The sequence below is a fragment of the Lipophrys pholis genome, assembly GCF_963383615.2.
Source record: "Lipophrys pholis genome assembly, chromosome: 13".
NCBI lineage: Eukaryota > Metazoa > Chordata > Actinopteri > Blenniiformes > Blenniidae > Lipophrys > Lipophrys pholis.
Genome location: NC_137632.1, coordinates 21,187,848 through 21,202,822, shown reverse-complemented (window position 1 = coordinate 21,202,822; position 14,975 = coordinate 21,187,848). Strand labels below are relative to the sequence as shown.

General features: G+C 42.2%; 3 protein-coding genes across 4 annotated transcripts; 1 reads left to right on the top strand and 2 right to left on the bottom strand.

Annotated features, from left to right (window-relative positions):
* Positions 1-175: 175 nt before the first annotated feature.
* faima (Fas apoptotic inhibitory molecule a) lies at positions 176-3,567 on the bottom strand. The gene is made up of 5 exons (XM_080478723.1): positions 3,434-3,567; positions 2,275-2,405; positions 1,969-2,197; positions 557-606; positions 176-446 (listed from the first exon to the last, which is right to left on the bottom strand). The coding sequence occupies exons 2-5, from the start codon at positions 2,386-2,388 to the stop codon at positions 297-299; spliced, it is 543 nt and encodes a 180-aa protein (XP_080334849.1). The 5' UTR covers positions 2,389-2,405; positions 3,434-3,567; the 3' UTR covers positions 176-296.
* Positions 3,568-6,173: 2,606 nt separating this feature from the next.
* Positions 6,174-14,705, bottom strand: cxcr2 (chemokine (C-X-C motif) receptor 2). 2 transcript variants are annotated; one of them, XM_080478364.1, is made up of 3 exons: positions 14,612-14,677; positions 10,764-10,846; positions 6,214-8,030 (listed from the first exon to the last, which is right to left on the bottom strand). In XM_080478364.1, the coding sequence occupies exon 3, from the start codon at positions 8,028-8,030 to the stop codon at positions 6,984-6,986; it is 1,047 nt and encodes a 348-aa protein (XP_080334490.1). In that variant the 5' UTR covers positions 10,764-10,846; positions 14,612-14,677; the 3' UTR covers positions 6,214-6,983. The 2 variants fall into 2 exon arrangements, with proteins under 2 accessions (XP_080334489.1, XP_080334490.1); XM_080478363.1 differs by lacking the exon at positions 10,764-10,846 and having other exon boundaries at positions 6,174-8,030; positions 14,612-14,705.
* Positions 9,357-12,437, top strand: LOC308119175 (cilia- and flagella-associated protein 45-like; the record flags this gene model as incomplete). Its single annotated transcript, XM_080479025.1, has 12 exons — positions 9,357-9,377; positions 9,677-9,787; positions 10,023-10,120; positions 10,329-10,473; positions 10,569-10,730; positions 10,811-10,989; positions 11,090-11,219; positions 11,329-11,475; positions 11,571-11,684; positions 11,782-11,975; positions 12,068-12,292; positions 12,374-12,437. 12 exons carry the CDS (start codon positions 9,357-9,359, stop codon positions 12,435-12,437), a joined length of 1,590 nt encoding a protein of 529 aa, XP_080335151.1.
* Positions 14,706-14,975: the final 270 nt, after the last annotated feature.

Sequence of the window (14,975 nt, the reverse complement as noted above, 5' to 3'; positions counted from 1 at the left end):
GTGAAAATAGTAGCGGCTTATAGTGTGGAAATTAGGTTAAATGCGTGACGGAAATGTTGATGATGGAGATTGGTCCTATTCAGATCAGTATAAAGTACCAGCTCACCGATCAAATATTAAAATGTTTTACTTTTCTCCAGTGTGGACAATTTAAGAAAACCCTTATCTGCCCACATCTCTTCTACAGTTGCCCGGATAGACAGTCAGCGTTACCCTGTTAATATGGCTAATATACCCTGCACAGTGTGGCCGCGGGCACCTGGTCTGTCGGATACAAACCCCCGGCTGGGCTGCAGTCACTCTGTGCACTCTGCGATCTCGGTGCCGTCCACCAGCAGCGTGTGAATGATCCCGTCTCGCCTCTTCCCGCTGCTCACAGCTTTCACGCAGCAGTTGTGATCCCCGAGCGTGAAATGTGTCTCCGTGCCGTCGTCCACAAACTCCCCCTGAAGGCAAAGACCCTTTCAGTCGTGGCATTCAGAATGTTTGGGAGGCTTTCTTCGCGCACAACTTCCTGGAAGCGGTGACGCATTCCTTTCATGCCAAACAAACTTACTGCAGTCTCAATCTTCTGTCCATTACACCACACGTCCATCGTGTCTTTCTCTGAAACACAGTCATGACGCAGTTAATCCAGGCTCTCAGACTGTAAGATGTTGTGACAAATACAGGACTTGATTCAAGTGATACTGATGTGATTTAGTGTCTTGCATTACTTTGAGGAGCTTCAGGCTCCTAAACATAAAAAAATCCTTACGAAAGATGTGCTGCGCTTCACTTCTGCTGCTCAGTTGCTGCACATTTCTCAAGTTGAATATTGTGATACCTCAATGCCATCGTACCCCACTAATAAAAACATTTATACACTGCCACTTTAATGATTCGGCCGTTATGTGTTGTTATCTAACTTTAGTGTCACGTCACCCAACACAATAACGGAGTGACTGATGGAGGCAGCAGGAGATGAGAAGCTCTCAAAGGTCGAATGAGTCAATTTGTCACTGGAGTTGAGTTCCTCACAGCGAACAACAGCCTTAGATTATTTTTATTGGCTTGCACACAAATCAAAGCGTTCTCTCAAAACCTGTAAATGTATGATTGTTTGCCAATAGAGGTCATTTCAATACAAACCAAATTCTTACAGATCTGAAATGAACTTAAAGGAAACACAGCAGCTATCATCCTTATTCCGCTTGGCCCACTTTCAATTGTCCACTACTTATGGATCTTGTCCTTCGACTTTTGGCTGAAGGACAAAATAGCTTCCGGCAAACAGAAGATTGGCGTTTTTACCTCGACTTAAGAACTACAATAAAACATGACAAACAACGCTGCTGAGTAAGCATGTCATGAGCAGTGTGTTTTGTTTTATGATGGAAATAGGCAGATATGACTTTAAAGATCTTCTTTTTAGTGCACACGCCCCGTCACCGATCTGTTTCTACTTTTGTTAAGCACTCCAAATACTAAAGATTCCTAAGCGAGACATCATGCATTTTGACGTACATCAGAGCTTTTTGGAGGAGGAAAAGACCTAAAAGTGTTTTCTGAGCTGAAAAGTTCCCGAGCTTGATTCTGAAGTGCAAAAATAATTTCATGGGGATTTCTTTGTTGAGTTTAGTTTTATGGTGGAGATGAAAACACACCAAAAACTTTGGGACCATCCTCTACATTTGTGGCTGTCCAATGAGCCTCTACAGATCCTTCAGATGTTCCTTGGTGAGTCGGCATGCCACCTGACCAACTATAAGAAGGATTAACTAACCTTGTCGCAGTGCTTAAAGCAGTTAAAGAGCTTAGCCTCAGCTCTGGTGTAATATCAGAGTCCTTGGGAAGAGGCATGAATCAAACCATTGAATATAAATCCTGACTGATTAGAATGAGGAGTAAACATGGATGATCATGGAGCATGGTAACTACATGATCAGTGAATGAGGATGGGGGCGGCGGCGGGGGGGGGCGGCTCACCCAGGACCACTCTGCAGTCAGTACCGTCCAGGTTAAGCACCCAGGTGCTGGTGACCTTTGACCTGTTCTCCATGTACTTCTTCAGGCTCTTGCCGTTGATCTCCAGGGTGTACTCATAGGCGAAGCCGCTGACCGCATCGATGTTGATGGTGGCCTTGGTCTCCGCTCCGCCCACCGTGAACGCCTCCTTCCCCACCAGTTTGAACATCCAGTCTCGTCTGAGGACCTCCTGCACGCACGACATTACAGATGAAAACACACTCCTGCATGCAAACGCAGGGGAGGGGGGGCACCATGATGACGTACCTTGCCATCCACATAGATGACCCTCTTCCCTGTGGTCGTGCCGTGTTCAAACTCGATCCGGTGGACGCCGTCGCTCAGAGCCACCTCCCACACACCGGCCAGGTCGTTGGACATCCTGACCCCGTCCGAGCCTGTTGGACACAGAGCGTGAACAAACAAACAGGGGCGTGAACAAACAGGGGCATAAACAAACAGGCAAAGAGGAGCGGAAATAAAGAGGAGCATTAACAAATATGGGCATGATCAAACAGGAGCCTAAACAGACAGGAGTGTAAACAAACAAACAAACAAGGGCGTGAAACAAACAAAACAAGTGCGTAAACAAACAAACAAACAGGGGCATAAACAATCAAACAAACAGGAGTGTAAATAAAAACGCAAACAGGAGCTTAGGCAAACAAGTGCGTAAACAAGAGGGTAAACAAACAAGCAGGAGTCTTTCGTGGCGCAGTACGGACGTCCTGAGGCTAACGGGCTAAGCTAACAGTTAGCAGGTGATAAACAAACGCAGACTCACGGTAATTCAACATGCATGTTTCAGTAAATCCACGAGGAAACCCCACGAGTGTCGCGTGAAACAATCAACTTCTGATACAAACGTGGCTAAAGATAACATGAAAAGTTGTGTTTTTTTCAGATTGTAACTTCCGGTGAGGGAGGTAGCCTTTCATAGATAAAAAAATGTCAGCAATTGTTCAACAATTATCCTTCATGTGGCAAAATGATCTCAGGATAATTTTATCTATTATATTTAAAACTGTTATTTCTGTGAATAAATAGAAGTGTTTAAGATAACTGAGTATTATAACAAATAGTTTTCATGAAAAAATATGTTCTTTGGCTGAATTAATGCAATTTATATCTCTGGATTTTGATTAATGTTTTTATAGTGAGTGGGGACACTACACTCTTCAGATTTTTGGGGCATTACAAATACAATTGTTGATAAAATGACAACAAGAATACACTATCTACTTCCAAGTCCACGGATAATCAAGGCCTCTTGAAGCCTTGGATTTTACTTTGGAAAGCGTAACCGGAAATCTGCCGACATAGCTTAGCCATCATCAGAAATTGATCATTTTCTCACTAGCTCGAACCGCTAACGTTACCGTACTGAGCTGTAAGAATGTCATCCATCGCGACTCGCGGGGATTACCTGAATGCTGCGGTGATAATCCGTTCTTCTCCGCGGCTCACAAGCGATCAGCTGGACACTTTCATGCAGTTTATCCGCAGCTAGGTTAGCTTGTGCTGCGAGCCGACAGACGAGCTGTGACTACGCTGTTACCATGGTAACAGGAGCTCGTGCCTGCGCGCAGCCGTGTCCCCGCCTACTTCTGTGAGTGCAGGGCGGGAAATACCAAGTGCGCGACCTGAGGGGCCAAAAGGAGTTGCAGGGCCCCTCATAGAAAATGGCTTTAAACGTGGGAAAATTTAGATTTGATCCCATGAATAAAGGCCACATTAATTATAATTTTACTGTTTTTCATAACATAAGCATAAATACCAATTCAGAATTGTACCTTAAATACATATTTCACGAGGAAAAAAAAAACAAGGATGACAAAACAAAGAGTGCAACCATGTGTAAGTTGAGGTTACAACAAGTTGTTTAAATATTTTATTATTATTATTTTATTTATTTATTATACTTTTTGAAGAACCGAGTCGCGTTTTAAAAAGTCCCGAGGCCTTAAGAATCCAAATTGTTAAAGTCCAGTAGAAGAGTCTCGGTCTTGAGAGACAATGTTTGAAGAAATGATTGCAGTGCCGAGTATGTTTTGAAGAGTACAGGTCATATGGTAAGTGTCCAGATGTGGCTTAAAGTATGAATGTCTACTTTACAAAGTCTCTTTCTGATTTAAGAAATAGATTTTTCCCTGACAAGGATGTTAAAGCTTTGAATATATAAAAAATAACTATAATAATAGTATAGAAAAATATAAAGTAAATACCCACCGTAACATTTTATATATTGCAACATGTTGCTGCTGCTTCCTCAACTATGTGAGAGTGAATATTAATCTAAGCAAATATAAATTACACAATACCCTACTTCCTCTTTTTTTGTTTTGGCTTAAAAGCAGATATATGGATAATTTGTTGAGGTTATGTTCTGGTCATCCGCTCCCATTGGTGTTTGTAATGAGTCATTGGGCACAGTGCACTGATGATATATATATATATGAACCTGGACAGATTCCCAGAACGCATTTGTGATGATCAATGTCCAGTGTAAAAATAAAATAAAAAAAGTTTGGGGAATACCTCAAGAATCTTCTTGCAGGCATAGTCACTTTAATTTCACAAAATAAACTCCTCATGAAAATATATACATTTTGAGCAGGATCATTGGTGTGAGGGAGATGTTGATATGACATGCAGAGGCAGATACATGGATAGAGCTCTGAGCATCAAGCAGCAGTAAATCCTGGTGAAAACATTGGGATTTTTTTCTGCGAGTTTGTTTAGATCAGGGCTGTCAAACCACATTAACTGCAATGCAATTATTTGATTACTTCTTCTATTTACACTTCAGTTTGTATTATGTGTTGAATCAGTTCTGAAGGCCTGTACTACGAACCGTGATCAACATATCCAGGCTCTCTCTCTGTTTCCTGGGTTGACTTATCGAGATGTGCTCGATCCTGATCACCGTTACTACGAAGCAGGTTATCAACTCGCTGGTTCAACCCAGACCTACGTGTGCGCGTTCACGTGAAAGGGGCGGAGTTTGCAGCGTCTGACCAATCACACACACACGGAGAAATCCTGCAGAGCAGTTTACAGATTACTGGAGGATCAGTTATTCTCTGAGAATATGAAGAATTAAAACACATCCAGCAGCTAAAAGTAACACTGCTGCTGCAGCCAAAGCCAGAACATTCCTGACTTGTTACTGCTGACTTAGTGAGATTATACGATATTAATATAGATAGATAGATAGAATGAATATCCAATGAATGAATGAATAAATGAGTCAATTTTTTTTAGTAAGACAACACTAGTTGATTGCTAAAAACGTCAAGAAAATATTGTAGTTTGGGAACATTTTTCCATTTTCATGTACAGCTGTAAATAATATGACAAAAATAAATGGACTAAAATGGATCAGTTTAGTGGATCGATGGAATATTGGTGAGCGTTCATGACAAGGGGGTTGTAGAGTCTTTCTGTGTGGATTTTGCACTGCAGATGAAGCGGTGACCCGCCCAGGATGTCCCCTGCCTTCGCCCACAGTGAGCTGGGATCAGCTTCAGTGCCCACCAGCAGTTTGACAAAGCAGTAGACAACACTTGTAATTTATGTTTGCATAACATTGTTGTAGCACAATTTCTTTTTGAAGACGCATTCTTCCTTCGTCTCCTCTGTACCAGTTATTCGGGCCTTGATGAAGAAGTTCGAGGACAGTTTAAAACACACTGTTCACAGATCATAGTGCTGATTATGAACTACTGTGTTATGTGCGTTGCACCACATCCTCCTACAGAATTGTTTAACAAATGAAAGTCACTTATCAACAAGATTGCATTAGTAGTTTCATCACTTCTACCTGTTGAAATCTAATTGCAAGTCATTTTCTCCATTTCTAGCAGAAAACAACGAGGCAATACTAATAAGCTTTAAAAACAGCTTTTTTGCAAATATAGAGACAAGATTTGTAAAAGAATAAAATCCTAATTACTACAACACAATGCACAATACAATAGTAATAACCTGGCAAGGTTTAAGCAATAATTTGTATTCTATTGGTTCGGTGACCTTGCTCTTAAATGTTTACTTTTTGCACTCTGCCTTAAGGTCCTGAACCGTGAAGGAATTTAGTATTTCTAAAGTTTGTATTTCATTCATCAGCAAAGTTAGAACCCATGCATCAGATGCACAATTATATTCTTCCAAAATTTGCTTGATGAGAAACTTGTCCAATGTCAAAGAGCTCATCAGTTCTTTATTACTGAATTTAAAACATGTAAAGTTTTTTCCACCTGCATCCTGCAACTTCCACGTTTCCCAGATGAGTCGTGAAATGAGAAAAATATCTGTTAGTGTTACCAGGCTCTAAATATGTACATAGATCATAGGCTAGTTTAGTCACAGGTATGATGTTTGTCTTTACACATTTATGACAAATTACTTTTCAGTTCTGTACAAATTCAGATTGAAATAATTCAAATGCACTTCCTAATGGCACAAGATATAGACTATAACATGGTCACGGCTGCATTATCAACCTCATAAGATTGATAATACCAACCTACTATTGTCCAGCTTTTAAAAGTATGTTTACTGTCAAGTTTTGTCTTTTTCATTTTTTTTTTTTAATGTGACAAACAAAGAAGAAAAAATCCAGATGCGCATCAGTGATCACAAAACTACAAACATTCCTGGATCGTTTCTGGTAAACTGAAAACAAAATTGATAACAACAAAAAAAGTTCAAAGACATTTATACATAAAAAGTTCTTATCACAAAAATGAAGTTACTACCACTTATCTCAGGATATCCTAATATAAACCCACCAAACAAACCCCACTAGCAAAAAGAAACATTGACAAGTATCAATATTTTTTACATAACAAATCCATGCAGAAAAAAAACTGCTAAAGTGAAATGAAATTAAAAAGCAAAGTAAATCTCATCTCTTTTACCAAAATACTCTTTCTAATAAAACCAACCACCACTGGAGCCGATGACGCTCTCCTCTGTTAGGTCATCTGAGCCGAGGTGTTTCTGGATCTGACGCTCCCCACACTGCACTTCCTGTTTGCTGTCTGGAACCTCTGGCAGAGGCCATGTTTGGAAAGAACCAAGACCAGCTGCTTTCGAAACTTCTGGCCGATGAAGGCATACAGCACTGGATTGACTGCACAGTGCATGAAGGCCAGCACCTGGGTCACGTTCAGAACCATCTCCACCGTGTAGCGAGCCTCACATGACTCCACTTTCAGCCACTCTCCTCTCATGAGCGTGTCGATCAGGATGGTGACGTTATAGGGCAGCCAGCACAGGATAAAAGCCAACACCACAGCCAGGATGACACACATGGCCTTGTGCTTTTGGTGATTACGCGTCTGAAAGAGCGTTGCAACGGTCCAGGTGTAGCACACGGCCATCACCAGCAGTGGCAGGAAGAAGCCCATGGAGTGCTGCAAGACACGCATGGCCACTCTCCAGTGGTCGCTGCTCTCGCCTGTTAGGCTCGCATAGCAAATGGACTGACGCAGGTCTTCATCATACATGCTCTCCCTCTTAATGATCACCGGTAAGGACAGCCCGGCAGCCATCAGCCACACAACACCACATGTCACCTTCACCAGCAGCTGGTGGGAGGACGTGACCTGAGTGGCTCTCACGATGGCGAAGTAACGGTCCACGCTGATGCACGCCAGCAGGAAGACGCTGCTGTACACCGAGGCCTCCTGAAAGCCTGAGAGAAGCTTGCACAAGAAGCCGCCAAAGATCCAACCATAATGAACATCAACAGCCCAGAACGGCAGGGTCAGACTGAAGAGGAGGTCTGCCAATGCCAGGTGTAACAAGTAGACATCTGTGCTAGTCTTCTTTGTGTTACACACCACATACACGACTACGCTGTTGCCCACCAGGCTGACAACAAACACAATGATGTAGACGATCAACAGGCCCAGCATATTGAATCCAGGCACGATCAATTCGCAGGGAGAAGATGAGTCTTCCTCGTTCCACAGGTATGTATAATTCCATGGTTGCTCATACTCCTCCGTGTGCAGCATCTAAAATAAAAACAGAACAGGAAGAATTTAAATGATAATATGGACACTTGTTGATACCGCTTGCCTCGAGCTAGTGACGCAGGAGGTCATGCCTCAAAGACATTAGCTGTTGGACGTTCAACTTCAAGACAAATTTAAAAAGACATTCAACGATCGAAAAGAAGACATCGAATACTGCAAAGACTTATCGTCTCTGCATTGGCTCCCTGTACGTCTCAGGACCAAAATATGAATTTTTGTGCCTGCCTAAAAGCTGGTACACACTACAGGATAATCGGGTCAATATTTGTTCCCCATCTCTCCCTTATGATCAAAGTCAGCAAAGGCCTGATTAGCTGAAGTTTGCAAACAAAAACATCAAGTTTGATTTTCCTGTGATGTGGGGTGTGCTAAGAGTGACTTTGTCCAGTCTGATCCACTCGGAAGGTCTTAGAAGGAGAGATCGTACATAATAAACAAAAATATTAATTGCGACCAGAAATCCTGTTGCATGCAGGCTGCACCGAGAGGAGCCGAGCAGCACGGTGTGTAATGTCACGTGTACCGGTATAAAAGCTAACCAGGCTGAAAGCAACACTGTTGAAACAGACAAAGCCAGAAAATTCCTGACTTGTTCATTCCTGACTTTGTGAGCGATATTGATTCATTGGATAATATTAACGGACAGGCACGGCACTGTGATCACTCAGTTTCACTTTATTACGGCCAAATTGTTTCAGGCTGAGCTCCCTCACCGCCTCTCCTAGTTTGTATTTTCCATTAAGTTGTTTTGTGGCTGAGTTTCCCTTGTGTGAGTGTGTTTTATGTTGGAATATTAATTCCTTGATTTGATGGCATGAGTAGATGTGCGCTCTATAAATTCATGTTTCTGCAGTTATATCAGGGGTGACCATTATTATGAACCTCATTATTTCAGATCAACCCTCATGAAGCTAAACAGATTTGGGAACAAGTTAAGAAGAAGAACAAAAACACCCTTAAAGCCTCAGTGACAATACTTTGTTTTATTCTGTCAAAAAAAATTGCTCCAAACACATTCTTTCTGTTTTTCTTTGATGTGCCACGAGTCCAGGCATAGTTAAAAGCACATACACGAAGAGCACATCAAAAAAAGAAAGAAAATTTGGGAATAGTGTGCGCAGAGAGCAGCAGAGCAGAGACAAAGTGTTTAGAGCAATTTTTTGCTAACAAACAGTTTCTGAAAAAAATCGCAAACGAATGCCAAAAATTTGCTATACAAAGTGGATGGGAGAGGGGGATGAAAGAAGATGTTATGAGATGTATGGTTGATGACATCATGTGATGTCATCAACCTTGAGGCACCTCATGGAGGGGATGAAAATAGATGTAAGGAGATGAAAGGTTGATGACATCATGTTATGCCATAACTTGTCTTTGATAAGTAGGCAGCAGAGAAGCAGGCATACCAAAGTTCTTCAGAAAGTTTCTAGCATCAACAAGATACCAGTCATAGCAACCTCAAATACTGACCGCCATTGTTTCTAATAACTGTGAATAACTGTGAATTTATTGAAAAGAATTTTGCATACTTGTTAACTGCTGAGCTGAAATATGGTGAGTTTTAACGGTTTGCTCACATTGGACCACTTGCTGTCGAAATACTTCATTCTTAATGATCCCAACAGATTCGCAGATCCACCAAGAAGCCCTCCAAGACCCAGGCTTATACGGTCCGGTACCGGGCAATTGCGCCAAACTCTCGAGTGGATGAAACCCTGTTCGGGAAGCCGGACAAGGTAACAACACTTCCAGCGCTTGTTGTAATGTCGTTTATAAATGCACTGCATTTAAATTAACAAATTGAAGAGAGAAACTAATGCAAAAGCAACTAAAACATGAAATGCATCTTTTGCATTGTTATTTAGGTTAGTTTTATATGTATATAATATATATGCACGTATGTATGTATATGTGTTTACTGTGTTGGAAGAGACACTGTATTAACAGTATTAACTGGGTGACTTTGTCCAGGTCACGTCAAGGAGAAACTCCGGCGCTCAGGCAAATGTGGAATCTCAGAGAGGAGAGAAAATTCAGATCATCACCAAAGATCTGATCCGTAATATCAGGTAGGACCAATCCGTCTGAGTGTTTTAAAGAGCACCGGTCCACAGACGAAATTACTGTGAAAGTAGGGCCAGTCAGGCCAACTCACTTCCTGTTTTTTTATCCATTGTATTTTTCCCCCTTGTTGGCTTTTATCTGAGTTCTTTTTTCTTCTTGTTTTGTCTTTTATTGTTTCTATTTTTGTAAGTAAAATTGAGTTGATTATTCCAGGGTCCCGCCGAAGGAGCCTTCAGAACGGTCCATTATTTTAACAAAAGCTCAGCTTGATAAGATGACCTCTGCACCCGACATCCTCACCCTCAAAGAGAGAGAAGCCAAAAGGAAGGCCTTCCAGTTAAAGAAAGAAAAAGATCTTGTAAGAAACACGTCCCTCTAAAAGAAAATAGTGATAATTAAGTCTCAAATTGAAGCATTTCATTGTTTCTGATCCCTCTCTTCATCTTTATCCAGAACGACGCAGAGGATAGGCGGAAGTTGATGGAGAAATCCCATAGGCAGAACCCGGAGCTGACTGAGCTGGAGTGTATGGCTCGCGACAAAGCAAAGCGTTTGGTGGACCAGGCCAATGCTGTAAGGATGGAGCAAGAGGATGAGATCAAACAAATGAACCAGGTAAGAAACAGCTGCTGAAATGTAGTTTATAACCTTTGAGAAGAGAGTGAGCCTCTTGAGCACGTCTGTTTTTCTCTCAGTTGATTCTCGGAGTTCAATGTCAAGCCGGCCGTGACCTCCAGATCCAAGAAAAGAAAATTACCCGCAAGGAGATGGTTGCGGAGGACAGGCGTCTCAATGAAAGGAAGGAGCAGGAGCGCCGCAAGGTTGAGGAAGCGAGAGATAAGATTGATGAGCAGCGCAAACAGCAAAGGATCAGGTACAAGACACAAACTCAGGAAAACCCCTGATGACCTTTTGTCATATTTGATAGACAACCGATGAGCAGAGGTGATTTCTGAGCATGTGTTTTGTTACAGGGGAAAGCAGCAAATTAAAGACCAGATTGAGCAGCATCAGTTGGAGAGGAAAAAGCAAGAAGAAATGAAAAAGCAAGAGAGACAGCAGTTCAGAGAAAAACAGGAGCAAAAGAAGCTGGAAGATTTAAGGGTATGTTGAAATAAACTGAGACGGTACCAATATGCCAATTGATAAATGTGCCAATTACTGTACAATGGCCTTGGATTAAGTCTTCTTCAATGACTTTGTCTACTCTCAGGCCCGGGAGAAGAAAAGAGAGGAGCAGAAGCGTCTGCAGGAGGAGATCCAGCGCATCAATGCTAAGGCCATGGAAGCCAAGAAGCTAAAGAGAGAGCAGGAGAAGCTGGCTGATCTGAGAGATATGAAATATATTCAAAAGAAAATGGTCAGATGAAAAGCAAATCAGAAAGTTGACCTTATGACGCAGAAGCGGCACATGTTTTCTCACGTTTTCTTTGTGCTTACGTTTGATCTTTAAAGGAACGGGAGGCAAAGTATGAAGCAGAGAAACAGCGAATTAAGAAGCAGAAACACGTGGAAACTGCTCAACTCTGGGCCAAGCAAAACAGAGAGAAAAAAAGCAAAGCAGAGCAGGTCAGGAACAATTCCAAAAGAAGGCTTCAGAATGTCACCGATGTAAAAATCTGGCCCGTTAATGTAATAATTTTTTGATATATGCATGGTTATGAAGGATAAGCGTCAAGCTCAGAGGGACCAAGAAGTTATAGAAAGAGAATGGAGAAGAACTGAGATAAAGAAGGCCACCAAGAAATTACAGGAGGATAAGATGTTGAAGGCGGCACGCTTGGAGCAGGTTCGCGACAAAGAACACTGCCGGGCCACCGAAATCGGGCGGGAAATAGTCACGTTTCAGAGGTTGCAGAAGTAAGAACTGTTTCAACGTTGCCAGCTAAATTTTCCATTCAGATTCCAAAAGTTAAATTGCAAAGTTAATTGGTTCGGTGTCATCCACACAGAGCAACGCAGGGAGTGATCATCAAAGACAAGGAGCAGCAGGAGAGGCAGCATCAGAAAGTCAATCGTAACATGCAGGCCATCCAGAAGCAGATCCAGGATCGCAAAATCATGACCACAGCGAAGCGCAGAGAGGTCCTCCTGGAGGCCAACCAGCAGAAGGAGGAGGCGCGGCTGAAGCAGCTGCGCATTGATGAGCTCAAAGAAAAGAAGCTGAAAGAGCTCGCGTAAGTACGGGCAGGTTCCTGGGGCTTTTGTCTGTGTGTGAATTAATGTATCAGGTGTCACACATCTGTTTCCATTCACAGGTTGACAGGACTCGCTGACAAATACTGTAAGGAGGTGAAGCGAAAGACTCTGCGGGCCAGATGAGCGTAATTGACACACACACACACACACACGCACGCACGCACGCCCACACACACAAGCACGCGCGCACGGGAAAATCCGGTAAAACCAGGTTTGTTAAAGCAAAGTCCATGGAACACGAAGGAAACGCAGGGACACAGGAGCGACAAGATGACAAGCGGTAAGACATGTTGACGAGTAGACAAGACGAAGGACAACAGCGGGAGAAGAGTTTTATGGGCGGCATAGCTTGGTTGGTAGAGTGGTCATTTCCCAATCGGAATGTTGCAGGTTCGATTCCCATCTCTGCCTGCTTCCATGCCGAAGTGTCCTTGGGCAAGACACTGAACCCCAAACTGCCCCCATTGGAGTGACAGCGCCTTGCACGGCTGCAGCCTCCAATGGTGTGTGAATGTGTGCGTGAATGTGTGTGTGAATGGGTGAATGTGACGAACTATGTAAAGTGCTTTGGTGCTGCTGTCAGCAAAAAGGCGCTTTATAAGTTAGTCCATTTATCATTTAAATACACAAGAAAGGGGTGGACACAAGTGGAAAACAACTATGGGTGCACACAGAGGGATAAGGCCATTGGTTAATTGGAAACTCGAGGCGAGACACACAGAGGCCGACAGAGACCTGACAGTACCTCCCCTCCAAGGGCCGGCACCTGACGGCCCAAAGATGGGGAGGGGGGGACTCGGAAGGCACGGGTGCCCAAAGGGAAACTCGGGACAGGGACTGATAGGTCAGGGAACATGACAAACTAGAGATTCGGGGGGAGGGGACACGGCAAACTAGAGACTCGGGGGGGGACACAGCAAACTAGAGACTCGGGGGGGGGGGGGGCACGGCAAACTAGAGATTCGGGGAGGGGGGACACGGCAAACTAGAGATTCGGGGAGGGGACACGGCAAACTAGAGACTGGATGTAGTTATTTGACCACAGGGCTGGGGGGTAGGCACCGGAAACACAGAACTGGGGGGGGTTCACGCGTCTCTAAGACAAAGATGGTAACATATTTCAAACAAACTTCCAAATTCACACTTTTGTCAAAATTGATTTGTTCCATAAAACTAAATAAAATTTAAATTTGAAAATTTGAAATTTGAAAAAGACATTAAAAGGAAAAAAAAAACTTTAAAAAGTTGTACTTTGTCATATGTTGTTGTTCTTTATTGACTGTTGATATATTGCCATGCATTTGGATGGTGATATAGATTTCTATGGGTAAATGATACCTATTACATAGAACATATACGCAATGCAAGCTACTCAAGTTTGTGCAATTACAATTTTCCTGAACTTTCAGCAATGATAATTTCACTTCTTATTCTGTAAACATTTTCCGATGAGGAGCTGGCCACAGCAGACCATCTTCTTGCTTTTTCGATTTTCCTTGATCCTCCTTCCTCACTCCTGCATATTCTCCAATTCTCAAGTTACACTTGTGCTGTGCTATGATAAATAAAGCACAACTATCAAAATTCAATGTACAGAATAATATACAGGCAGCAATTAACTTTTCATGTGTAGTTTTGGACTGTAGGAAGGCAGTAACTCAAACACTAATCCAGATGGGGAATATAATTTTTCCACAATGACCCTATCTCTAGGATGCGGTGGACAGTCACATTATGATGCTCCGGGGAGCCAGACACTGGTGTCAATTTATACATGAATGAATTTCCTTATTTGCTCCTGTTATCATTTTTCATTTTTATGCTTTTTTTTTTTATTTAGATTTTTTTTTTTTTGGGGGGGGGTTAACTGTATCATCCTTATTCTTAGTATTGAGCAACAAACAAAAAAATAAGCACTTCAGGTTGACAGAAAGGACTTAAAATGGCTAGCTTTTTAGAAAATATTATATTTATTGAACTGTCGATTTTGACTTTTAACATATAGCCCTAGATGAGAAACGCACTTTTGATTTTAGTTTAACGTGTGATCTATTGGCTGCAGCACATAAAGACATCGATTTGTTGTTGTAGTGTAAGCAAGCAAACATGTCATATCCAGAGCAATCAATGTAACTATTGAAACGCTTCAAATAGTTTTGCATCTAAAGTTAGAAAAAAAAAATTCCAATAAGTTTGACAAACCTCATGGCGTGCGATTAAAAAACAAAAACACAAAAAGTTGTATATCAGAATTTACCTTGCACACAAATAAAAACGTGATCATTTGGGGAGTTTACCTGCTCTTCACCTTCGGCTTGATTCACAGGCACCAAATACAAGAGAGCACTAACTATGAAAAGCTGGTCCCCCATTACTCCTCTCTCAATGCGCACAGGGCAAACAGGAAGCCAATGGTGTTTTCTTCACTCAGAGATGAGGGGTGTGTGTGTGTGTGTGTGTGTGTGTGTGTGTGTGTGTGTGTGTGTGTGTGTGTGTGTGTGTGTGTGTGTGTGTGTGTGTGTGTGTGTGCACACATACACGCGATGCTTAATATTTATTTCAACTAAGCAGTTATCAACAGACAGCATCACATTTATTGATTCCACACTGGGGAAATCATTTATTTGTATTTCCAAACATTCAAAACAACATCCAGATTTT